Source organism: Colletes latitarsis, chromosome 12 (genome assembly GCF_051014445.1).
Source record: "Colletes latitarsis isolate SP2378_abdomen chromosome 12, iyColLati1, whole genome shotgun sequence".
Taxonomy (NCBI): domain Eukaryota; kingdom Metazoa; phylum Arthropoda; class Insecta; order Hymenoptera; family Colletidae; genus Colletes; species Colletes latitarsis.
In genome coordinates, this window is record NC_135145.1 from 25888422 (window position 1) to 25914094 (window position 25673).

Consider the following 25673-nt stretch of genomic DNA (forward strand, 5'->3'; position numbering starts at 1 on the left):
GTTCGAGAGACAGTAATCAGTCACTTTTCCATCGTCTGCAACGTGACTTTCGTATCGCGTCCAAGATTGTTTAAACGTCGTCTTCATACCAACCGACTCCATTTTGTTCAGAATGGTCGCTGGGAGTACACAGCAAAATGTAAGATCTTCTTAAAAGTTGTGTCTTCGTTTTATTTGCAATTTAGAGTGTTTTAAGTTGTTATTGCTCTCAGGGGGATCTCCCTTTCACTATGGAGAACAACGTGCTCAAAGGGAAGACAATTCCGTGTGAGATCAATTACACCAATGTTGGGAAAGTTATGTTCGATGTCATGCAGAAGCACTCTAATTTCGTTGGTCAGGTATGTGGAATAATTTATTAGTTTTAATAGTGTCTCACTGTGTGGAAATCCTGGTCGATAAAAGCAGTTTTCTGTGTTATCTTCTTTGGGGTTGGTTTGAAATTGTTTGAAACAATTTTTACTTAATTTTTGGGAGACTGTCTCTGTTTTGTTTATTTATTATTGTGTTTTATTATTGTGTTTTTTTTTTCGAGGAAATTTAGTGGCTTAAAAGTGGAGGATTTGCCTCTTTTTAATAATGTAATATTTTTAAAATATTGTCTCACTGTGTGGAAATCTTGGTCGATAAAAGCAGTTTTCTTTGGGGTTGGTTTGAAATTTTTCAAAATTTTCGCTTAATTTTTGGAAGATTGTTACTGTTTTGTTTATTTATTATTGCGTTTTTTTTCGAGGAAATTTAGAGGCTTAAAAGTGGAGAATTTGCCTCTTTTTAATAATGTAATATTTTTAAAATATTGTCTCACGATGTGGAAATCCTGGTCGATAAAAGCAGTTTTCTGTGTTATCTTCTTTGGGGTTGGTTTGAAATTGTTTGAAACAATTTTTACTTAATTTTTGGGAGACTGTCTCTGTTTTGTTTATTTATTATTGTGTTTTTTTTTAAGGGAATTTAGTGGCTTAAAAGTGGAGGATTTGCCTCTTTTTAAAAGTGTAATATTTCTAAAATAGATATTTTTAAAATATTGTCTCACGATGTGGAAATCCTGGTCGATAAAAGCAGTTTTCTGTGTTATCTTCTTTGGGGTTGGTTTGAAATTTTTCAAAATTTTCGCTTAATTTTTGGAAGATTGTTACTGTTTTGTTTATTTATTATTGTGTTTTTTTTTCGAGGAAATTTAGAGGCTTAAAAGTGGAGGATTTGCCTCTTTTTAATAGTGTAATATTTCTAAAATAGATATTTTTAAAATATTGTCTCACGATGTGGAAATCCTGGTCGATAAAAGCAGTTTTCTGTGTTATCTTCTTTGGGGTTGGTTTGAAATTTTTCGAAATAAATTTCGCTTAATTTTTGGAAGATTGTTACTGTTTTGTTTATTTATTATTGTGTTTTTTTTTCGAGGAAATTTAGAGGCTTAAAAGTGGAGAATTTGCCTCTTTTTAATAATGTAATATTTCTAAAATAGATATTTTTAAATTGTCATTCTTAATGGTGTCTCACGGTGAGGAAATCCTGGTCGATAAAAGCAGTTTTCTGTGTTATCTTCTTTGGGGTTGGTTTGAAATTGTTTGAAACAATTTTTACTTAATTTTTGGAAGATTGTTACTGTTTTGTTTATCTATTATTGTGTTTTTTTTTAAGGGAATTTAGTGGCTTAAAAGTGGAGGATTTGCCTCTTTTTAATAATGTAATATTTTTAAATTGACATTTTTAATGGTGTCTCACGATGTGGAAATCCTGGTCGATAAAAGCAGTTTTCTGTGTTATCTTCTTTGGGGTTGGTTTGAAATTTTTCAAAATTTTCGCTTAATTTTTGGAAGATTGTTACTGTTTTGTTTATTTATTATTGTGTTTTTTTTTTAAGGGAATTTAGTGGCGTAAAAGTGGAGGATTTGCCTCTTTTTAATAGTGTAATATTTCTAAAATAGATATTTTTAAATTGTCATTCTTAATGGTGTCTCACGGTGTGGAAATCTTGGTCGATAAAAGCAGTTTTCTGTGTTATCTTCTTTGGGGTTGGTTTGAAATTGTTTGAAACAATTTTTACTTAATTTTTGGGAGACTGTCTCTGTTTTGTTTATTTATTATTGTGTTTTTTTTTTGAGGAAATTTAGAGGCTTAAAAGTGGAGAATTTGCCTCTTTTTAATAATGTAATATTTCTAAAATAGATATTTTTAAATTGTCATTTTTAATGGTGTCTCACGGTGTGGAAATCCTGGTCGATAAAAGCAGTTTTCTGTGTTATCTTCTTTGGGGTTGGTTTGAAATTTTTCAAAATTTTCGCTTAATTTTTGGAAGATTGTTACTGTTTTGTTTATTTATTATTGTGTTTCTATTTCGAGGAAATTTAGTGGCTTAAAAGTGGAGGATTTTTAATAATGTTAATAAATATTTCTAAAATAGATATTTTTAAATTATTCTTAGTCGATAAAAGCAGTTTCCTGTGTTATCTTCTTTGGGGTTGGTTTAAAATTCTTTAAAAAAATGTTTACTTCTTAATTTTTTAAAGACTGTCACTGTTTTGTTTATTTATTATTGTGTTTCTATTTCGAGGAAATTTAGAGGCGTAAAAGTGGAGAATTTGCCTCTTTTTAATAATATAATATTTCTAAAATAGATATTTTTAAATTATTCTTAGTCGATAAAAGCAGTTTCCTGTGTTATCTTCTTTGGGGTTGGTTTAAAATTCTTCGAAATAAATTTTGCTTCTCAATTTTTGGAAGATTGTCTCTGTTTTGTTTAGCTATTATTGTGTTTTTTTTTCGAGGAAATTTAGTGGTGTAAAAGTGGAGGATTTTTAATAATGTAATATTTCTAAAATAGATATTTTTAAATTATTGTCTCACGGTGTGGAAATCCTAGTCGATAAAAGCAGTTTCCTGTATTATCTTCTTTGGGGTTGGTTTAAAATTCTTCAAAATAAATTTTGCTTCTCAATTTTTGGAAGATTGTCACTGTTTTGTTTATCTATTATTGTGTTCTTTTTCTCGAGGAAATTTAGTGGTGTAAAAGTGGAGGATTTGTTAAAATCACCATTTACAAAAGAGTGAAACGTGAATCATTAAAAAAGTCGGTAAGGTAGACTTCTGCAAATATATATTACCCTATGTAAAAAATGTTTAGGTAAAGGGCCCTTCATTTCAAGATCTATAGACATTTATAAACTCAAGTAAATTTGAGGTTAGCTGAGAGTAAATATTCTACACTGTCGGTAACATAGGAAATCCGGTGAATCCCCAATTGTTTTCTGTGAAACAAAGCTTAGAAATCATTGAATCTATAAAATGGTGATTATGGTTTGAATCATAATAAGTATCATGGTACAGTTGAGTGAGAATCTTTAGTAATACTCAGTGAATTAAATAAAATTTGAGGTTACGTGTGAAATTTAGCTGTCGATAAAAATTCTACACTGTCGGTAAAACTTCTACACTGTCGATAACATAGGAAATTCGGTGAATCCCCAATTGTTTTCTTGTCTAACAAAGTTTAGTAACGATTGAATCTATAAAATGGTGATTATGGTTTGAATAATAATAGGTATGATGGTAGAGTTGAGTGAGAATCTTTAGTAGTGCTCAGTGAATTAAATAAAATTTGAGGTTACGTATGAAATTTAGCTGTCGGTAAAAATTCTACACTGTCGGTAAAACTTCTACACTGTCGATAACATAGGAAATCCGGTGAATCCCCAATTGTTTTCTAATCTAACAAAGCTTAGTAACGATTGAATCTACAAAATGGTGGATCATAATAAAAATAGTTTACATTAATATTTAGTTGGGGAACCAAATGTATTTTGGACACACTGCAGTGCACTTTACTAAATAAAATATTTTGAAATATAATAATAATAATAGAATACGAATGAAATAGTATTTTAATAAAAAACCTAATAAAAACTATTCTTCTTTAAAGAAGAAGTTTCTCTAATAAACTTGCAATGTTAAATTTCATTTTCAACTAAAATATTCTTAAACATTAGAAACAACGATTACTACCTAGCTAAGTAAATAATTTCGAATATTTTTTTACTTATTATTTATTAAATAACTTAAATAAATATTATTTAATTTATTAAATAACTAAATATATAAAGTTTTGGAGGGTTTCAAACCCCCAAAAAAATGATGTTTCTCAATGGAAAAAATATATCTTCTCTCGTCCTTGATCGCAATTACTTTCCTTTCTCGAAGGTCGGAAACTGAATGAATCAGCTTATCGAAAGTGTTGCTTACGATCGCTTTCTCAGATCGGAACCTGTCTCGACAAATTGGTTTCACAGAAAAACTTGTGGCGATTAATCGTCGACTCTGCTGTATGAAAGTGGCTTTGCGTAACGCATGGTTGCATGTAATCATACGTCTTTCAATAATTGCGTGCATTTCGCAAGCCTCACAACAGTGATGTGGCCAATCGTGAACAAATAGTTCGAGTTTGAATAGGTTTGTTTCCATAAGTTAAAGTCACAGCAATTTTCTATCATATGAATAGCAACAAATATACGTTTTAAGTGTAAAGAAAACATAAAATGTGCACCAAATTCATCTATTTAATTTTTAATAATAAAAAAGGACTTCGTGAGTTCAAATACTATTTATCAAATTAAGAGTTTTCCCAAAAACCAACGATTTTTTTTTTTTTTTAATTAAATTGTTTAGGTTTACAATTGAGATTCTTTTAGACAGACTGTCAGGAGGAAAGAGGAGGCTCTAGATTTTTTTAAGCGAAAGGAGAGGTTCATTTTTTTCTAATTGCAAAACAAGGAGCATGTTAGAATCGATTTTTAATAAATTTGGCTGGCGCTGAATGGAAAAGTTGTTTAGTACTTTTTTGTAGGTATCCGTGAGCTCTATTTTAGAAAAAAGTTTCATTGAAATATATTCACTAGTGAAGGAGTTATGGCTGTTTGAAGATTGGATGACTTTTATGGGGGTTTTCTCATTTTAGAATCGATTTTTAATAAATTTGGCTGGCGTTGAATGGAAAAGTTGTTTAGTACTTTTTTGTAGGTATCCATGAGCTCTATTTTAGAAAAAAGTTTCATTGAAATATATTCACTAGTGTAGGAGTTATGGCTGTTTGAAAATTGAACTACTTTTATGGGGTTTTCCTCATTTTAGGGGGTCAAGGAGCAACTTTTCGAATATTTTTAGAATTCCTAAATATTCTATACTAAAATACGCGGCGTTTGGCTTTTCGAACATTAAAATTGTCCAATCCGTTCAAAAGTTATGGTGTTTTAAAGATTCGAATAAAATTTCCAGGATACATTTCAGGTCTAGAATTACATTTTCATTTAGGAATTTTTTTCTCGAAAATGCGTAGGATTTTGGGGGTATGTCTAATGACCAAAAATGATTGTAATTGACCCTTGGAACCGAACATAATTTTTCCAAAACGATTTGAAATTTTTTATTTTTGTCAAAAAATTTCACATCTTTTCGAATTTTTTTCTAGGAAATGAATAGGATTTCGGGAATATGACTCTTCATCAAAAATGATTGTAATTGACCCCTGCAGCCAATAGTATTTTTTTTAGAACGATTTGAAATTTTTTTTTTTCGTCGAAAAATTTAGGCACCTACCCCCTGTCGATTTTTCTTAAAAATTAGTTTTTCATTTTTCATAATTTTATTTGACGTCCTACAGAAAAATTGTCTAATACTTTTTTGTAGGTACCTATGGGCTCTACTTCAGAAAAAAGTTTCAATGCGATATCTTTACTATTGTAGGAGTTATGGCTGTTTGAAAATTGGACCACTTTTATAGGGTTTTTTCCATTTTGCGGGGTGAAGAATCAACTTTTTGGATATTTTTGCAATTTCTACATATTCTACACTAAAATACGCGGCGTTTGGCTTCTCGAACATTAAAATCGTCCAATCCGTTCAAAAGTTATGACATTTTAAAGATTCGAATGAAATTTCTGGGGGTCCATTTCTAGCCAGGAATTATATTTCCATTTAGGAATTTTTTTCTCGAAAATGGTTAGGATTTCAAGACTATATCTAATGACCAAAAATGATTGTAATTGAACCCTCCAACTAAATATAATTTTTCCAAAACGATTTGAAATACCTGAAACTTTAGGGGAATCATTCATTCATGATCAGCCATTATATTTTCAGTAACGAATTTTTTTCTCGAAAATGGATAGAATTTCGAGACTATATCTAATGACCAAAAATAATTGTAATTGACCCCTCCAACTAACAATAATTTTTCCAAAACGATTCGAAATACCTGAAACTTTAGGGGGATCATTCATTCATAATCAGACATTATATTTTCAGTAACGATTTTTTTTCTCGAAAATGGATAGAATTTCGAGACTATATCTAATGACCAAAAATGATTGTAATTGACCCCTCCAACTAAATATAATTTTTCCAAAACGATTTGAAATACCTGAAATTCAAGGGGAATCGATCATTCATAATCAGACATTATATTTTCATTCAGGAATTTTTTTCTCGAAAATGGATAGAATTTCAAGACTATGTCTAATGACCAAAAATGCTTATAATTAACCTCTCCAACTAACAATAATTTTTCCAAAACGATTTGAAATACTTGAAATTTTAGGGGAATCATTCATTCATAATCAGACATTATATTTTCAGTAACGATTTTTTTTCTCGAAAATGGATAGAATTTCAAGACTATGTCTAATGACCAAAAATGATTGTAATTAACCCCTCCAACTAAATATAATTTTTCCAAAACGATTCGAAATACCTGAAATTTTAGGGGAATCAATCATTCATGATCAGCCATTATATTTTCATTCAGGAATTTTTTTCTCGAAAATGGATAGAATTTCGAGACTATGTCTAATGACCAAAAATGCTTATAATTAACCCCCGCAACTAAAAATAATTTTTCCAGAACGATTCGAAATTTTTAAATTCAATTGTTAATAACTTTTTAACGAAGCCTCCATCAAAAATTCCTATTCTCAATTTTCGTCTCATTTTGGCCCCCAGAATCCCCCATTAAAATTTCCCCCATGTTTACCCCAACACTCTCTATATTTACGTACCAATTATTGATTTGATAAATCACAAACAATCTCATTTCATTCATTCAATCTATTATTGAATGTCTAAGGTCGAAACTGATGGAATGTGGTTAAAAAATGTTGCCTTATTCAATCCTACACATCCATTCTAACATTCCAATGTCAGTATTGACGGATGGACGGAAACACTGCCAATAATAATGGCCGTGCAAGGTCGAGCGCCATTAATCGCAAGGCTACATTGCAATCTCATTTTATCGATACTCAAAACACAATAGAAACTCAGAAATCAAAAAAAAATGAAACCTAAGCAAACAAAATATATCTTAGAAACAATCTTATTCATCTTTTCCATCTTATTTCCTCAAATATTCAAAAAAAAAACAAATCATTTCAAGATACTTTCATAATTCAATGAAAAGAAGTTTCACATTTAAATAATAATTGTTTTAAATGTTATTAGGCATTAGAAAAATATAAAATAAGAATATTTGAGTTTTTTTTGTAAATAAAAATATAAAATTGATAAATAATTGATTCCAACGCTTTGAAATTTAATTCAAGAAGCCATTTTAGTGTGAATTTTTCAAACAAATTAATTTCTTTTTTTTTCAAATTAAAACTTTTATTTGAAACATTGTTTTCTACAATTAATTTATTAATTATTTAAAGTCATGCAATTCACATGGAAAATCAAATTTGGACAATTTTAGTTAATTTAAAAAATACAGAATGTTTACATATTTATATTACAAATATCTAAACAAAATAAATTAAAATATAAATAATCTACTTAAATAATTCACAGAATATATAAATTATAGATAATAAATATATTATTTTATATATTTTAATTTATTAATCTTGAGATCTATATGCATCTATTAACATAACCTACAATTTTGATGAAAATAAATATCTATGAATTTCTCAAATATATAATTTATATATTAAACTACAAGTTAACAATTTAATAACAATTAATTTAATATTTATAGATTAATAAATAGTCAAATGTATCAAATATATCAATAAAATAAGTTACAATGTTCGAGATTGGAACGTTGCTCTTTGAAATGAGGTTAGGTTTGCCTTTCTCTAACGATGAAGGACGTGTACCTATTCCATATGCTCAGAAAAAGCAGAAAAACGCTTGTCTAGCTGATAATTAGTGTTTAAAAATGATTCATATGTGACACTGTGATTATTGAGCGAGTTTTTTATGCCTTTCTATTTATTCAAATTGCTATGCAAAAACTGGGAAAAATCTGCAAATGGTTTCTTCAGTATCTCATAATGGGGCCATTAATTACAGTAGAACTTAGTATACTGTCCATAATAATTGGAAAAGAAGGCTTTTCAATGATTAAAAACAAAATTAAATATCAAAAACTAGATATAAACTTTCCAGTTATTTTATTTTTAATTATTCCAAAGAATTTTATTTCTATTATTTATTTTCATTTAAATTTGGTAGATATTTAATTTTAATGAAAGTGAAACGTATGAATTATTATTTATTGCTGTTGAAAATGTTTCTGTAACTTGTTTTTGATGTCTGGTTTTGTTTGGGTTGTAATAGGTACTTTTTTGTTTGTGTGGTTGGCTGCAGTGCTGAGAAATGCGCCATTTTTCTTTTTTTGTTTTTGAGTGTGTGTTCAATTATTGCAGTCATTTTATTTTCGTTCTTTTCTTTTGTAAATTGTTAATATATTTTTCTTTTCATGTCAAATTAATAAACAAATATTATATAAGCTGAGTTTATTTTGTTTAATTTTAATAATTACTTTAATTCTTTAAATTTGCATTTTGATACGCTTAATACAAAACTGTTGGTACTAAACAGTAGCTAAGACAAAATGGAACTACATAAATTTCGTATTTACTAATAAAATAATAATAAATTTTATAAAAAAAATATAAATAAATGATGTAGAAAGATTTTACACGTTTTTCGATTATTCATTTATCACAAAGTACTTTTTGAATATATATAGTTTGTAACAGTGGTACCAACATTGTATTTCAATAGAATAACAGTGGTACCAACCTTCTATTCCACTATAAAAACACTGGTACCAACCTTGTACTCCAATATATCAACATACAAGTGGTACCAACCTTGTATTCCAATATAACAGTGATACCAACCTTGTATTCCACTATAACAACACTGGTACCAACCTTGTACTCCAATATAACAACATACAAGTGGTACCAACATTGTATTCCAATATAACAACAGTGGTACCAACCTTGTATTCCACTATAACAACACTGGTACCAACATTGTATTCCAATATATCAACATACAAGTGGTACCAACCTTGTATTCCAATATAACAGTGGTACCAACCTTCTATTCCACTATAAAAACACTGGTACCAACCTTGTACTCCAATATATCAACATACAAGTGGTACCAACCTTGTATTCCAATATAACAGTGGTACCAACCTTCTATTCCACTATAAAAACACTGGTACCAACCTTCTATTCCACTATAACAACACTGGTACCAACCTTGTACTCCAATATATCAACATACAAGTGGTACCAACCTTGTATTCCAATATAACAGTGGTACCAACCTTCTATTCCACTATAAAAACACTGGTACCAACCTTCTATTCCACTATAACAACACTGGTACCAACCTTGTACTCCAATATATCAACATACAAGTGGTACCAACCTTGTATTCCAATATAACAGTGATACCAACCCTCTATTCCACTATAACAACACTGGTACCAACCTTGTATTCCAATATATCAACATACAAGTGGTACCAACCTTGTATTTCAATATAACAGTGATACCAACCCTCTACTCCACTATAACAACACTGGTACCAACCTTGTACTCCAATATATCAACATACAAGTGGTACCAACCTTGTATTCCAATATAACAGTGGTACCAACCTTGTATTCCACTATAACAACAGTGATACCAACCTTGTATTCCAATATAACAACAGTGGTACCAACCTTGTATTCCACTATAACAACACTGATTACATTCAATAAAATGAAACCAAAATAAACTTAAAAGTTCTTCCTTTCGTCACAATAAAGATTCTAACCTACATTTTCTAAAGATTAGTTACCAATCTAAGATATTTCAAGACTCCAACAGAAAAATTGCAATTTAATTACTATTATTAATAACAAAAATTACCAGATTTGAATAGAAAATACTGATTTTTAACTTAGTCAACAAACACAAATTACTGTCATTACTGTATATTTTGTAACTAGATCTTGAGAGTCTAGGGTCTTTAATTTTCTTAATAAATACAAAATATAACAAAAATCCCCATATATACTATTTGAAATTCAATTTGCTAGTAATGAAACGTTCAAACAGGAAAATATATCAAGCTAGTTAGTGTTTAGAGGATCTCTAGTGTTATCTAGTCTAATCTAGTTTTATTTATGATAAACGTTGCAAATCCCAAAAGTCCCTAGAACAATTGAATGATTCAGATGGAGGCTGTTACTGGAGCCGAGGACACTTTCGGGGAGATGCTCGATCGAGCAATAAAATGCGCCCTCTGGATGCAGAAACAGGGAATAGGAAATGGCGACGTTGTCGCGGTTTCCTCGCACAACCACCGTGACAGTTTCACCCCCTGCTTAGCTGCACTGTTCATCGGGGCTGCTTTCAACCCATGGGACTACGAAATGAACACTCGTGAGTATTTCAAACAACTAAGATTGCATCTCATACAACTATAGTCTTCCAATAAAAATGGTGTATATTATAAAACGAAACTAAAACTTATTTATTATTAAATCAGATGTGAAACCACTTTTATAGCACTGTTTTCAAAAATATTGATACACTTTATATGGAGTTTTTGGGTAAAATTTTAATGGGGGATTCTGGGGCCCAAAATAAGACGAAAATGAAGAATAACAATTTGTTGATTGAGGCTTCGTTAGGAAGTTATTAACGTTTAAAGTTGCGATTGTGGAACCACTGATGCGCGCGCAGCTGTTCCACAGACGCAACTTTAAACGTTAATAACTTTCTAACGAAGCCTCAATCGACAAATTAGTATTCTTCATTTTCGTCTTATTTTGGCCTCTAGAATCTGTCACTAAAATAATAGCTGTTGATTTCCAAAATTCATTACATTATAAAGTAAATATAACTCACATCGTATGCCATGAATTTTACCAAAGTGTTAACAGTTTAAAATTTTCATTTTATGAGTGTTGCTTCATTTGAAAATTGTGGAATCCTCTGGATAATTATTTCTTATCATTTTTTCACTCCAAATCTGTAATATTCTTTACCAAACCTTACTTGATTTCATATTTATAAAGTTTACAGTAAAGTAGTGGCTCAAAATGAGCAAATGTGAAAAGAGGAAGACCAATATAAATACTTTTGTTTCAATTTTCAATGATTAATAAAGGAACTGAGGTACATTTTGTTAATGTAACTTATATTATAGACTGTTTTCTTGCAATATAATGTTTTGAAGCTAACTAATTTTATATGTGAGTTATTAAGAATCAGAAAATGTCGAGACTTGGCGAATTAATTATTCATTTTGTTAAGAAAAGGATCTCAGTTTCTATTTTATCAGATTCGACAAAAATACTTATCAAACTATAATTATGCTAATGCAATTATTGCTTAGACTTTGTACAGTTCGCTATAATTCTGTCTAGTCATCGCGTTTACCTTGGTTTCATTGATTCCTCCAGTCACTTATTTCCTGCATTGAGATTAATGAATTGCTTCCTTTACTCCCAGTTATTTCTAATCATGATTCAGAATGCCATTCATTAAGACATGACGAGATATTTATGTACACATAACTGCAAATCTTCCGTTATTTGCAGTAGAATCTTAATTTCCTTTTTCTGAGAGCAATTCCTAATATCGTTTACTCTTTTTCCTTTTTTAATTCATGTTTTATGTTGCATGGACCTTTGAGTGATTAGGGACGACTTGGTGTTGGATTCTTCTCCTTTGATTTGGTATTTTGGGATAGATGGTGGCTCCTTTTAGATATTTCAGGGTATTTTTCTGTGACATCAAGGCTACAGGTGATGTTAACTTTGTTGTCTTTGAATGTAGTATCACAGAGAAGGTTTTAGAGTAACCAAACGAAGAGAGTTGAAAGAATTGGTCTTCAAATGAAAGTAGCCTGCCTAACTATAAGTCTAAATTCGCAGCCATTAGCTCGGTGTCACCCACGAGGAATAACTATTCAATACAAATTAATGTATTATTCAATAAATTAATTTACATTAATTGTAAAGTTCCATTTAGTGTTGCGAACAATGAGAATTTTTCGCGTTTGCTTTTCCAGGGTAGAGTTGCGTATAAATACAAATTGCGGTTTGCAGTAGCATTGATCACGTTTGATTGTAGAGTTGTGAGGTATAGAATGCCTCAGGTATAACACTGGTACGTATATGAAACAGCCTGATGTATTATAATTTAAAATAAAAAACAGAGGATTTGCAGTGTACTTGTCAATGAGGTACATCCTTAAAGTTGAAAGAATTTTCAAAAGAATTTGTCTTCAAATAAAAATACTCTGCCTAACACAATGGTTAACCAAACACTTGCCCAACTATAAGTCTAAATTCGAAACAATTCTAAATTCGCAGCCATTAGCTCGGTGTCACCCACGATTGAATAGTTATTCTTCGTGGGTGACACCGATTACCAGGTCTCACCACGTGGAGGTTGCTGCGACTGGAGACCCGAAGGGAGATAGATGGAATCCAAGTTCCATCGATCTCCCTTTTACATCCTTAGAAACTAGATTAGTCCTGCCAAGTAATTATTTTGTTTGAAAGAGGGACGAAGCTAAATCGTGGGCGACGCGACGCGATTCGACGCGATGCACCATGCAATGGTGCAAGGAACGAGAGACGCGAACCGAATTAGCGAGGTCAAAAGGGTCAGCTCGTTGCCTCTTGGCGAGTCCGATCGAAGGGAAAGGGAATCGACGCACCCGACACGGGTTCCCCATTTCCCCCAAGCAGCCTGCTGGGAGCCAAATGGACCCAACTCGGGATGTCTGACAGAGAGAGGGATCCTGAGTCGGGGCTACCGCAGACAGGAGCAGTCCCTGATCCCCTCTGCGGCCGAAATACCCTTTCCCTTGGATCGTCTCGCTAGAGGACGGCAACTGACCCTTTGGACCAGCTAATCGGCCGATCACTTGCTTTCTACATGGAAGCAGAGGTGATCGGAGGGGACGAGAGACCGGGGGAAAGAGAAGCTACTTGTTAGATAATTACTTGGCAGGACACGCGATTATACTAAAGACTTAAGTCTAAATGCCAAGTAATTATTTTGTTTGGAAAGGGATGAAGCTAAATTATGAGAGACACTGCCTTTGGTAGATTGATTTCTATTTCTAGAAATCGATCTATCATTGGCAGGCGACTGGAGAGAAGCTACTTGTTAAATAATTACTTGGCAATATCGGGAGACGCGTACAATAGGGGCTTAAAATTAACGTCGAAGCTCGAGTCTAGTTAAGTTGAAGCTAAAATTCGGACGATTGAAGGAAACAAAGTTCCTTGATTTAGTTCTACCAAGCAATTATGTGGTTAAAAAGGGGGATGAAGCTAAATCGTGGGATTCGCGACGCGACGCGAGGCTGAACCGTGCAGCTGATCCGAGGATCGAACCTACTGCCCTTGCTAACTCGATCTCAACAAGAAAACAGAGAACTGCAACCCCGAATCGAGGTCTCCATTTCTCCAACGCAACCCGCCGGGAGCCCGAGGGACCCGACTTAGGCTGTCTGACAAAGAGAGAGTACCTGAGACGGGGTCGACTTCCGCTGGAAGGTGTGCGTTTCCGCAGGATACGGAAACTCCACACCTTCCAGCGAAGTGCCGTTTTCCCTCAACCAAGCTTACCAAGGGAAGGCGATTAGATCTTTAGGACCAGATACACGGCCGATCACATGTTTCAATCGATGAAACAGCGGTGATCGAAGCTACGAACGAGAGAACGAGAGGAGAAGCTACTTTAATAATTGCTTGGTAGAACGCGGAGATATGGACAATAAAGAAATCTTCGACGTTAATTTTAAGATTCGAAGCTTAAGACTAATCGACTTAGAATTAAATGTCCCTCGGCGGTTGTGGCGTGTTCGATGTCTCTGTGGATAATCTGAAATTAAAATTGATGCATATATTAGTGATATATGAGAGGGAATTTAATGAACATCATGCAACCTAGACAAAGTGATGGAGTAATTTGTCGTGCTGATGTACGGAAGAGTGAGAATCTAGAAGATCTACCTAAGGAAACACAGTTTACACAAGATAGAAACAAAGTATTCTACCTATACTTGTGTAACGAGAGTATAATGTCGAAGTAAAGTAGCAAGGAATTACGAAAATTACCTGAAGAATATCAATTTCAAAGATGAAGAGAAACAGAGATTGACCAGAATTGAAAATCCAACGACGTGAAATGAAAGAGTGAAAATACCCAAGAATTAAACGAAACATCAAAATTCATAAAATAATATACAAACAAAAATGGTATACGATTCACCACAATCATGCCAATTGGAAAGATAAGGCAGAGGTGGAAACAGAGGAGGAAAACATAATAACCAAATAAAATAGGGCAGTAAAACAACACTGAATTATGACCAAACAAGTAAAATAAACTGGTCAATTCTGTGATGATAACATAAATAAGTAAAGTGGGCTTACTACTTGTTGACCATTAGTTACCATTCCCGAGGAAGCATCGAAGGTCCAGCTGTAACATAAGAAACGATTCGTAATTTAGCAGAAGCGTTGGACGGTTTCGTAACGTTCAATTGGGATCAGACGACAAAATAGAAGTGGGGAGGGCAATTTCAAATAGTTCTCACCAGTGGTCAGCAGTGGTCAGTAGTGGTCAGTAGTGGTCAATATTCGGATCTGGACTGGCCAGCGCTGGTCAGTAGTGGTCAGTAGTGGTCAGTCCTGGTCAGTCCTGGTCACTCCTGGTCCCCCCAGTGGTCAGCGCTCCACGAATGGCCTAACTTTGGCCCGCGAGACCCGGTCCCCCTGGATGCTCCAGGGGTACTGAAGAATTTGCCCAGCGGTAGTCTTCATGTGGGGAAGTCGAAGAGTGGGGAGACAGTGTCAACATGAAGAGTTAAGAACCGTTTGGCCTAGACAACAACGTTATTTCGATTGGTCCCACCTCTTGACCATTTCTAGATCTTCACTGGACCATTGACCTAGAGGTCAACCTCACTGTTGACCACCAGTGACCATAAGCTAGTCATTATTGATCCATTAAAACCATTACGAAGATTAAAGCCTTCTACAAGGATCTCCTTACTAGTTGATGCATGATTTTAACATTTTGTTCCACTTTGGAAGAGTGTATCTCATGTTATGAGACACTCATGGTACAATTATTGGTTTTTAATTGCTTAAAATGTTAGTATTGTAAAAGAATTTCTTGCTTTTAATGTAACAAACGTCTCTAACGTGAAACGTAGTCCACAATTATTAGAACTCTGTCATTACGGTTGTTTTCAGATCTAGCTCGCCATTTCATGACGTTGACAAAACCGAAGATAATTTTCGCGAACGAGCAATCGGTGGGCGTCGCGTTGGAGGCATCGAAAATCGAAGTTTTCCATACTAAAGTGGTGACATTTGGCAACTACCCCGGCACTACGTCTTTCGCGGACGCGATGAAGGGCCACAGTAAATCAGCAGTGGAGAATTTCCAGTGCGTGGAGATCGAGAATCCCAGCCAAACAGCGGTGATCCTTTACTCCTCCGGGACGACAGGGATGCCGAAGGGCACGCAACTTCCACACAGGGCTCTGCTCCACGTTTTGCTGTCGGAAGGGAGTACGAAGATCAACTCCCAACGACCGTTGTGGTTCAGTTCTTTGTACTGGATCAGTGGTACGCTGCTTAACTGCATATCTATCACGTGCGTCACCAAGAAGATCATCCCTCCGGACTTCGACGAGAAGACGGTCTGCGAAATGGTCGAGAAATATAAGGTACAGGCTATGTTATCGTTTGTTGTGGTTATCAGTTTAGTTTAAAACTATAACACGACTGTTTATAGTAACTTACAACTAGGTAGGTCTAAAACCCAATGATCATTGGATGCTCTAGGTTGGGGGGTTCAAGCTCCACCACTGAACAAAACCCAATGATCATTGGATGCTCCAGGTTGGGGGGTTCAAGCTCTACCACTCAATAAAACCCAATGATCATTGGATGCTCCAGGTTGGGGGGTTCAAGCTCTACCACTCAATAAAACCCAATGATCATTGGATGCTCCAGGTCAAGTGGTTCAAGCTCTATCACTGAACTCAACCTCAATGATGCATGATCATTGTATGCTCCAGGTTGAGTGGGTCAAGCTCTACCATTCAATAAAACCCAATGATCATTGGATGCTCCAGGTTGAGGGGTTCAAGCTCTACCACTCAATAAAACCCAATGATCATTGGATGCTTCAGATTGGGGGGTTCAAACTCTACCACTGAGCCCAACTCAATGATCATTGTATGCTCTAGGTTCAATGGTTTAAGCTCTACCACTGAACGAGCCCCAATGATCATTGGATGCTCCAGGTTGGGGGGTTCAAGCTCCACCACTGAACAAAACCCAATGATCATTGGATGCTCCAGGTTGGGGGGTTCAAGCTCTACCACTCAATAAAACCCAATGATCATTGGATGCTCCAGGTTGAGTGGGTCAAGCTCTACCACTCAATAAAACCCAATGATCATTGGATGCTCTAGGTCAAGTGGTTCAAGCTCTACCACTGAATGCAACCCCAATGATGCATGATCATTGTATGCTCCAGGTTGAGTGGGTCAAGCTCTACCACTCAATAAAACCCAATGATCATTGGATGCTCCAGGTTGAGGGGTTCAAGCTCTACCATTCAATAAAACCCAATGATCATTGGATGCTCCAGGTTGGGGGGTTCAAACTCTACCACTGAGCCCAACTCAATGATCATTGTATGCTCTAGGTTCAATGGTTTAAGCTCTACCACTGAACGAGCCCCAATGATCATTGGATGCTCCAGGTTGGGGGGTTCAAGCTCCACCACTGAACAAAACCCAATGATCATTGGATGCTCCAGGTTGGGGGGTTCAAGCTCTACCACTCAATAAAACCCAATGATCATTGGATGCTCCAGGTTGAGTGGGTCAAGCTCTACCACTCAATAAAACCCAATGATCATTGGATGCTCTAGGTCAAGTGGTTCAAGCTCTACCACTGAATGCAACCCCAATGATGCATGATCATTGTATGCTCCAGGTTGAGTGGGTCAAGCTCTACCACTCAATAAAACCCAATGATCATTGGATGCTCCAGGTTGAGGGGTTCAAGCTCTACCACTCAATAAAACCCAATGATCATTGGATGCTTCAGATTGGGGGGTTCAAACTCTACCACTGAGCCCAACTCAATGATCATTGTATGCTCTAGGTTCAATGGTTTAAGCTCTACCACTGAACGAGCCCCAATGATCATTGGATGCTCCAGGTTGGGGGGTTCAAGCTCCACCACTGAACAAAACCCAATGATCATTGGATGCTCCAGGTTGGGGGGTTCAAGCTCTACCACTCAATAAAACCCAATGATCATTGGATGCTCCAGGTTGAGTGGGTCAAGCTCTACCACTCAATAAAACCCAATGATCATTGGATGCTCTAGGTCAAGTGGTTCAAGCTCTACCACTGAATGCAACCCCAATGATGCATGATCATTGTATGCTCCAGGTTGAGTGGGTCAAGCTCTACCACTCAATAAAACCCAATGATCATTGGATGCTCCAGGTTGAGGGGTTCAAGCTCTACCATTCAATAAAACCCAATGATCATTGGATGCTCCAGGTTGGGGGGTTCAAACTCTACCACTGAGCCCAACTCAATGATCATTGTATGCTCTAGGTTCAATGGTTTAAGCTCTACAACTGAACACAACCCCCAATGATGATTGTATGCCCTAGGTGGAGTGGTTACTGTTGAGCACCAGCATGGCCAATCGAGTAATCCGATTCCACGACCTGCAGAACTACGATCTTTCGTCCATAAAGGTGATTCTTGTCGGTGGTTCAGTCCTGAAGCAGGAATCTCAAGATGTGTTGAGGAAGCACCTGCAACATGCGATTGTCCTGCAAGCATACGGTTCGTTAAATATCTATGGTTGGGATGTTTTGTAACATTGGTTTGACAAATATGTGTTTCACTTAGGGATGACGGAGCTGGGTGGACTGGTTTCTGCTCAGATGGTGAAGAGCACGAGCGGTTCTTGCGGCGTTGTGAAACCCAACTGTGAAATAAAGATCATTGATCCTGATTCGGGGAAGATCCTGGGCCCCAATGAGACTGGGGAGCTTTGTGCAAAGACGCCCTTAATGATGACGGGATATTACAAGAATCCTGAGGCTACCAAAAACATAATCGACAAAGATGGTGAGTGTGAGATTGTTATGATCAGTGTTGCTTCTTTTCGTTTAATTACCAACGCAAAATTAGTACAATTTCAATGTTTTTGCGTCAAGTTAAGCTCTAATATCTTACAGTCTTATAATTTAACAATTGGAGAATGTTTTAGAGCGATCATTGTTACCCTATTCTTGCCTAGTTTGCAATAAATAACTTTGATTTCAGGGTGGTTGCATTCAGGGGACCTGGCTTACTACAACGAAGGCGGAGAACTGTTTATTGTCGACAGACTGAAAGAAATAATTAAATTTAGGGGGCATCAAATAGCTCCGACTGAAATCGAGGACCTGTTACAGTCTCATCCAGGCGTTCTGGAAGCAGCAGTTGTTAGTATACCTCATCCAGTAGATGACGAGCACCCTGTTGCGTTTGTCAGCAAAGTACCCAATAAGGAGGTATGCTCCAACAAGTATCATTCACTATGTCACTGACTTGACTCAGAGTTGGACACTATTCAAATGTCCTTTCGTGTGAACTGATCAGCCATTGCTGGATGATTGACTTGTTTGCCAGGTGACAGCGCAAGAATTGATCAACAAGGTGGCCACCACTTTGATGGATCATTGCAAACTACGCGGTGGGGTGAAGTTTCTACCGAGTCTTCCGCACACACATTCCGGGAAAGTCTCGAGGAAGGAGTTAAAGGCGATGGCGAAATCGCTGGTACAGACATAAGTGGCATGTAGGTTGCAATATCCCATGCTCCAGGTCACAGACACATTCATACTGGGGCTTGGGATGGGATGTGAGGATGAGGACATCAGCCTGAGAGGGTTGGTGGCCTCATCCCTTCATCCCATCTCAGTGGTAGGCTCTATGCGCCACCTGGGGGACGTGCCACGTTGGGGGACACCTCTCCAGCCACTTGGAGGACCTAACGGGTGCGTGGACATCCCCAGCCAACTGGTCAACCTGTTGCCTTAGGCAAATCCCGTGACAAATACCCCATACCCCAGGTTCCAGACACGTTCATACTGGTATTTGGTCTGTGGGGGCTTTCACGAGGATGAGGACACCTGAGAGGGCTGGTGTCCTCATCCCTGCATCCCATCCCAGAGGCTATCCGCCACCTGGGGATGCTCCACGTTGGGGGACACCTTCCCAGCCACCTGGGGGACCTGTTGCCTCAAGCAAATCCCACCACAAACATCCCATACTCCAGGTCACCCACCTACACATACTGGCGTTTGGTCTGTGGGAGCTTTCAGGAGGATGAGGCCACCAGCCCTCTCAGGCTGGTGTCCTCATCCTCACATCCCATCCCAGAGGCTGTCCCTCTCAGGCTGGTGGCCTCATCCTCACATCCCATCTCAGTGGGTGCCTCTATCCGCCATCTGGGGGACGTGTCACGTTGGGGGACACTTCCCCAGCCACCTGGGGGGCGCGCCACGTTGGGGGACACCTCCCCAGCCACCTGGAGGACCTGTTGCCTTAGGTAAATCCCACCACAAATACCCCATACTCCAGGTCACCCACCTACACATACTAGCGTTTGGTCTGTGGGAGCTTTCAGAAGGATGAGGCCACCAGCCCTCTCATCCTCACATCCCATCCCAGAGGCTGTCCCTCTCAGGCTGGTGGCCTCATCCTCACATCCCATCTCAGTGGGTGCCTCTATCCGCCACTTGGGGGGCGCCCCACGTTGGGGGACACTTCCCCAGCCACCTGGGGGACGTGCCACGTTGGGGGACACTTCCCCAGCCACCTGGAGGACCTGTTGCCTCAAGCAAATCCCACCACAAACATCCCATACTCCAGGTCACCCACCTACACATACTAGCGTTTGGTCTGTGGGAGCTTTCACTCCAATCCCTGGGATTATATGCAAGGATGCAGCTACCAGCCCTCTCAGGCTGACGTCCTCATCCTCACATCCCATCTCAGAGGCTGCCACGTTAGGGAACACATCCCCTGTCGCCTGGACGACCAAACGAATACGTGGATGAAACTCATAATGTAACCATCTTAACTATATCCGGGACTAATTCACTTGACGCGAGACTCTTCATCCATTTGCACAGAAAATAATGAAGAGGTTATGTAATTCACATTAGTTTCTAACAGGTATAAATGTCTCATCTGGCATGACATACAATTTCCATAGATTCTAGACCTAATTATAAAACTACATTCTATACGTAATAAGACTAATTCAGTAAATATATTTCCTAAGAATACAAACATATTATCTGTTTAAAATCTCCATGTTTCATTCTCGATTGCACAGTATTTTACTATTAAAAAGGGAAAATAAGAATGTACAAACTGATGCTACAATATTTCTCTAGTAATGAACACCAAGGACAGGAAAGAAAACGGCAGTATAAACACTTTAAGAAATTAGGAAATTTTATTGCTCAAATGGAATGATAAATATATCCGTATATTTATCATAACATTAGATATTTTATGCGTTTATTCCGGTATAGTGATCCATTTATACAGCGTATCTTTATTCGTAACCGCGTGCTTTCGCTTCCCTGAACATGCCAACCAAAGAGTCCAGAGTTTCCTGGGCAGTGGGAGCAATTTGGTTAGCTGGGAGCAAGAAACCATAACGACCAGTATCACGCAATTCGTAGGTAAAAGTAACAGGCTTGTGGAAGGTTCCCTTCACCCAATCCATCGAACTTCCGCTGGCTACGTCTGAAACACAAATAACAAACAATCTGAACAACCTTTCTGACAATAAGTGGCCATTTTGTTTGGAAAGAATCTTACTGAGAGATTCTGGAGACCAAAATAAGACGAAAGTCAAGAATAGTTATTTGTTAACACTTGAACAAAGCCTTAATTAGGTCTCAAGTAACAAATTAACTTCCTTTTTCTTACTTTAAAACGTGTACTCAAATACAATGCTCAAAATAATTATGGGTGCACTATTTGCAGTCCTATTTTCTGTTCCTATCTCTAAAAGGATGTTTCACATGATAGAAAATAAAGGAGGATCTATTAAACACTTCAGTTTCTATCTGTTGTCGTTATTCTTTTCTTTCCTTCTCAAATATTTGTTCATTATTTATAGGATATTCTATATACAGTGAACCTATGTTTATTTCATGCAGAAATACCAGTTATTTATAACCCAAAATTAGTTATTAATAATAGTAGTTTACACATCAAGCTAAACCATATTGTCACTCATCTGAAAATTGATAATTATAATAAATAAATGTTGAATAAAATTAGTCTCTAAGAACTTACTTTCTTTAAATCATGTCTTTTCTATTTCTATGTGTTTAAGGATTATTTTAGAAGCATACAAAGCTCTAGAAACATACTATTTTAACATTTGAGGCAGGAGTCTTGTGTGTGTCTAAGAAATCCAGCTTTTTTGTGTTTTTTAATTCATTTTACGTTTAGTATTCACTTTAAATTGGATCTAGAATCTTTGTTTCCTACTCTGGTAGCAGAATGGATCAGAAATTAATATAAAAATGAGAGAAATGATAGAAATTTTAGGTTATATTAATTAAAATATGACTAAAAACACTATTAAAGGAGATCGTTGGATTAGTGGCTGATTTGGTCTGTGAAATCAATAAATTAAAAGACTTTTAGAAGCATACAAAGCTCTAGAAACATACTATTTCAACATTTGAAGCAAAAGTCTTGTGTGTGTCTAAGAAATCCAGCTTTTTTGTGTTTTTTAATTCATTTTACGTTTAGTATCGACTTTAAATTGGATCTAGAATCTTTGTTTCCTACTCTGGTAGCAGAATGGGCCAGAAATTAATATAAAAATGAGAGAAATGATAGAAATTTTAGGTTATATTAATTATAATAGGGCTAAAAACACTATTAAAGGAGATGGTTAGATTAGTGGCTGATTTGGTCTGTGAAATCAATAAATTAAAAGACTTTTAGAAGCATACAAAACTCTAGAAACATACTATTTTAACATTTGAAGCAAAAGTCTTGTGTGTGTCTAAGAAATCCAGCTTTTTTGTATTTTTTAATTCATTTTACGTTTAGTATTCACTTTAAATTGGACCTAGAATCTTTGTTTCCTACTCTGGTGGCAGAATGGGCCAGAAATTAATATAAAAATGAGAGAAATGATAGAAATTTTAGGTTATATTAATTATAATATGACTAAAAACACTATTAAAGGGGATCATTAGATTAGTAGCTGTTTAAAATAGTTTGACTGAAACTACCTTACAAAACCAACAAAATAAGAAGTATATTTTAATGGAAACTCTGTTTAGAAACACTCTAAATTGTTTAATTGTCTACCATAAGATTTCTAAAGAGAATTCACATTTTTCCAAAAACTTGCAACTTACAGATAGTTTCAGCAATATTTCCAGTCCTGTACTGAGTTCCATATCGTTTCGCCAAAGCCTGAATAGTCTTGCGGCCAATTTGCAGCTGAAACACACAAATTCACATGATCGCCATTGTAGCAATCATGAAATGAATCACAAATTGCGTTTTCCTTATTCAAACAAAAGATAATCGCATATCTGTGTACAGAGTGTTGCAAAGTATCGATTAACCAAGGATTTGTGCAACGCTTTGCTGATAAGAGACCATCTTTTGCAGAATAAATTGAACACAATGTTTCTAGATAGATCTTTAGTTTTTCTAATTTGATTGATTAGCTTACAGAGTCGTTGTAATTTTCCAAATGATCCTTGGTGTGTCCATAGGGGAACATCAGAAGTTGAGAGTAACTGTGGAAAGCGAGGTAAGTAGAGAATTTGTTGGAAATTGAACGCAGATAGTCTGAGAACGTCTTTGTTTCAACGTCGGAGAAGGCTGAGCTTCCGGCGTAGGTATCTGAGCAGGGATTATTGCTGGAACCACCGGCTGAAAATTAATAAAAAAGATTAGTTAGAAAAATATCTCTGATTTTGAGGTGGTATTCTAATCAAGAATCATGTCATTTAGTGTGAACGTTGTTATAACCAGAATAGGAATATTAAAAAACTATTAAAACTTAGACTTTTTATCAACACTCTAAATTTAAAGAAACCATTTTCTATATTTGTTTTTTATATAACATGCTAGAAGAAATAGTAAAAAGCATCAAATTTAGAAAATCGTATCATTTGGTCCACTAGAACTTGAGATATCATGGCAGCCATTTTGGAGACCCATGGTGTCGACAAAATGGCGTTCAAAGTTCCAAATAAGTTTGTTACTTTTTCGAATTGGATAGTATTTGCTGGGAAAAATATTGTAACAAAAGCTTCTTCACAAAAAGAGTGAATTGAAATGATTTTTAGAATGTAAACAAATGGAATTTAGAGCTTACACATCCATTTGTAGCCCCAGTTCCTGTTAGGATCAGCTCCGGAGCAAAGGACTCCGTAAGGTTTGCGTGTTTTCCTCCACATACGGTTCTGAAACACAAATATCAGGGATTAAGTATGATAAGTATAACCTAACATTGGTTATTTATCAAGTTTCGCTGAAATATGTTGTTCAGATGGGTTGAAAGTGTCAATTTGATAAGTCTAACTCTGTAGAACTTGCAATTTCCTTTTCTTTTCTGCCTTTTGAAGTAGTTTCAACAGTTTTTAACAAACCTATAGTTAAGTATGTGATATTCAAACCATTTTTCCAATCAAGTAGCCTCAATATTTGATCAAACTTGAGAAAATTCTGGTAAAATGTTTGAACAATTTGATTATTTACTGGAATAGGTTGGAAACTTATATATTAATTATAAGAATTATATAAAGTTTCCATCTTTTGTATTCTTTATGCAAACTAAACAAAACTAATGTTGATTAAAGAATATCAAACAATATTTGATCAAACTTGAGAAAATTCTGTTGAAATGTTTGAACAATTGATCATTCACACAAAATGTGAGAATGTAATAGGTTAGAAACTTATATATTAATTGTAAGAATCACATAAAGTTTCCACCTTTTGTATCCCTTTTGCAAACTATACAAAACTAATGTTGATCAAACTATATCAAACAATATTGGATCAAACTTGAGAAAATTCTGGTAAAATGTTTGAACAATTTGATTATTTACTGGAATAGGTTGGAAACTTATATATTAATTATAAGAATTGCATAAAGTTTCCACCTTTTGTATCCTTTTTGCAAACTATACAAAACTATTCAAATGTTGGTCAAAGAATATCAAACAATATTTGATCAAACTTAAGAAAATTCTGTTGAAATGTTTGAACAATTGATTATTCACACAAAATGTGAGAATGTAATAGGTTAGAAACTTATATATTAATTGTAAGAATCACATAAAGTTTCCACCTTTTGTATCCTTTATGAAAACTATACAAAACTAATGTTGATCAAAGAATATCAAACAATATTTGATCAAACTTGAGAAAATTCTGTTGAATTATACAAAACTATTCAAATGTTGAACTACCCCAAGTTATTCAAATGAATATTCTTTTAATATTTCTACAGTTATCATGTCATGATTATTCTTGACTCAAGATAGAATCACAGACATTGGCGTAGCCATAAGCACACAGTATTAACCTCAAATATGAGAATTTCTGATGAGAATTAGGAGGCACAAAGATCTACTATAAAAAGATGACTTGATGGTTAGTAATAGCTTGGTTAGATGTACTGTCATCATTGTCTGAGTCTCTCACAACTATTGGAGTAACCCTAAGCTCAAAATACTAGCTCAGAATAGAAAAAAATGTATCTCTCATGGTTATGGAGCCCCTACGAACCTCAAATATGTATCTTTCATAGATATGGAGATCCCTTTACTATGTAACATGACCTAAGAGCAGGGTTTTCTGATGGAAATTAGGAGGCGTGAAGATCTACTATAAAAAGATGACTTGATGTCTAGTAATAGCCTGCTCAGATGCATTGTAATCATTGCCTGAGTCTCTCACAACTATTGGAGTAACCCTAAGCTCAAAATACTAGCTCAGAATACAACAAAAATGTATCTTTCATGGTTATGGAGCCCCTACGAACCTCAAATATGTATCTTTCATAGATATGGAGATCCCTCTACTATGTAACATGACTCAAAAGCAGGGTTTTCTGATGGAAATTAGGAGGCGTGAAGATCTACTATAGAGAGATGACTTGATGGCTAGTAATAGCCTGCTCAGATGCATTGTAATCATTGCTTGAGTCTCTCACAGCTATTGGAGTAACTGTAGGCTCAAAATATTAGCTCTGAATA

General features: G+C 35.6%; 2 protein-coding genes across 2 annotated transcripts in view; one reads left to right on the top strand and one right to left on the bottom strand.

Moving 5' to 3' along the window:
• On the top strand, window positions 1-21721 carry LOC143348789 (luciferin 4-monooxygenase). Its single transcript, XM_076779390.1, has 8 exons — window positions 1-139; window positions 213-341; window positions 10517-10724; window positions 15569-16047; window positions 18024-18201; window positions 18268-18489; window positions 18688-18917; window positions 19036-21721. The coding sequence occupies exons 1-8, from the start codon at window positions 113-115 to the stop codon at window positions 19195-19197; spliced, it is 1635 nt and encodes a 544-aa protein (XP_076635505.1). The 5' UTR covers window positions 1-112; the 3' UTR covers window positions 19198-21721.
• Window positions 20975-25673, bottom strand: part of LOC143348779 (uncharacterized) — a 19379-nt gene continuing 14680 nt past the window's right edge. The window contains exons 9-12 of the mRNA XM_076779375.1: window positions 23786-23873; window positions 23135-23337; window positions 22812-22896; window positions 20975-21168 (exon numbers count right to left, since the gene is read on the bottom strand). Of these exons, the coding sequence (XP_076635490.1) occupies window positions 20975-21168; window positions 22812-22896; window positions 23135-23337; window positions 23786-23873 (570 nt within the window). The remainder of the gene's footprint in view (window positions 21169-22811; window positions 22897-23134; window positions 23338-23785; window positions 23874-25673) is intronic.

Coding starts and splice junctions, on each gene's coding strand:
- LOC143348789 (XM_076779390.1), top strand. CDS start 113: ATGGTCGCTGGGAGTACACAGCAAAAT. Junction 342..10,516: donor ACTCTAATTTCGTTGGTCAG/GTATGTGGAATA, acceptor TGAATGATTCAG/ATGGAGGCTGTTACTGGAGC. Junction 18,202..18,267: donor GATTGTCCTGCAAGCATACG/GTTCGTTAAATA, acceptor TGTTTCACTTAG/GGATGACGGAGCTGGGTGGA.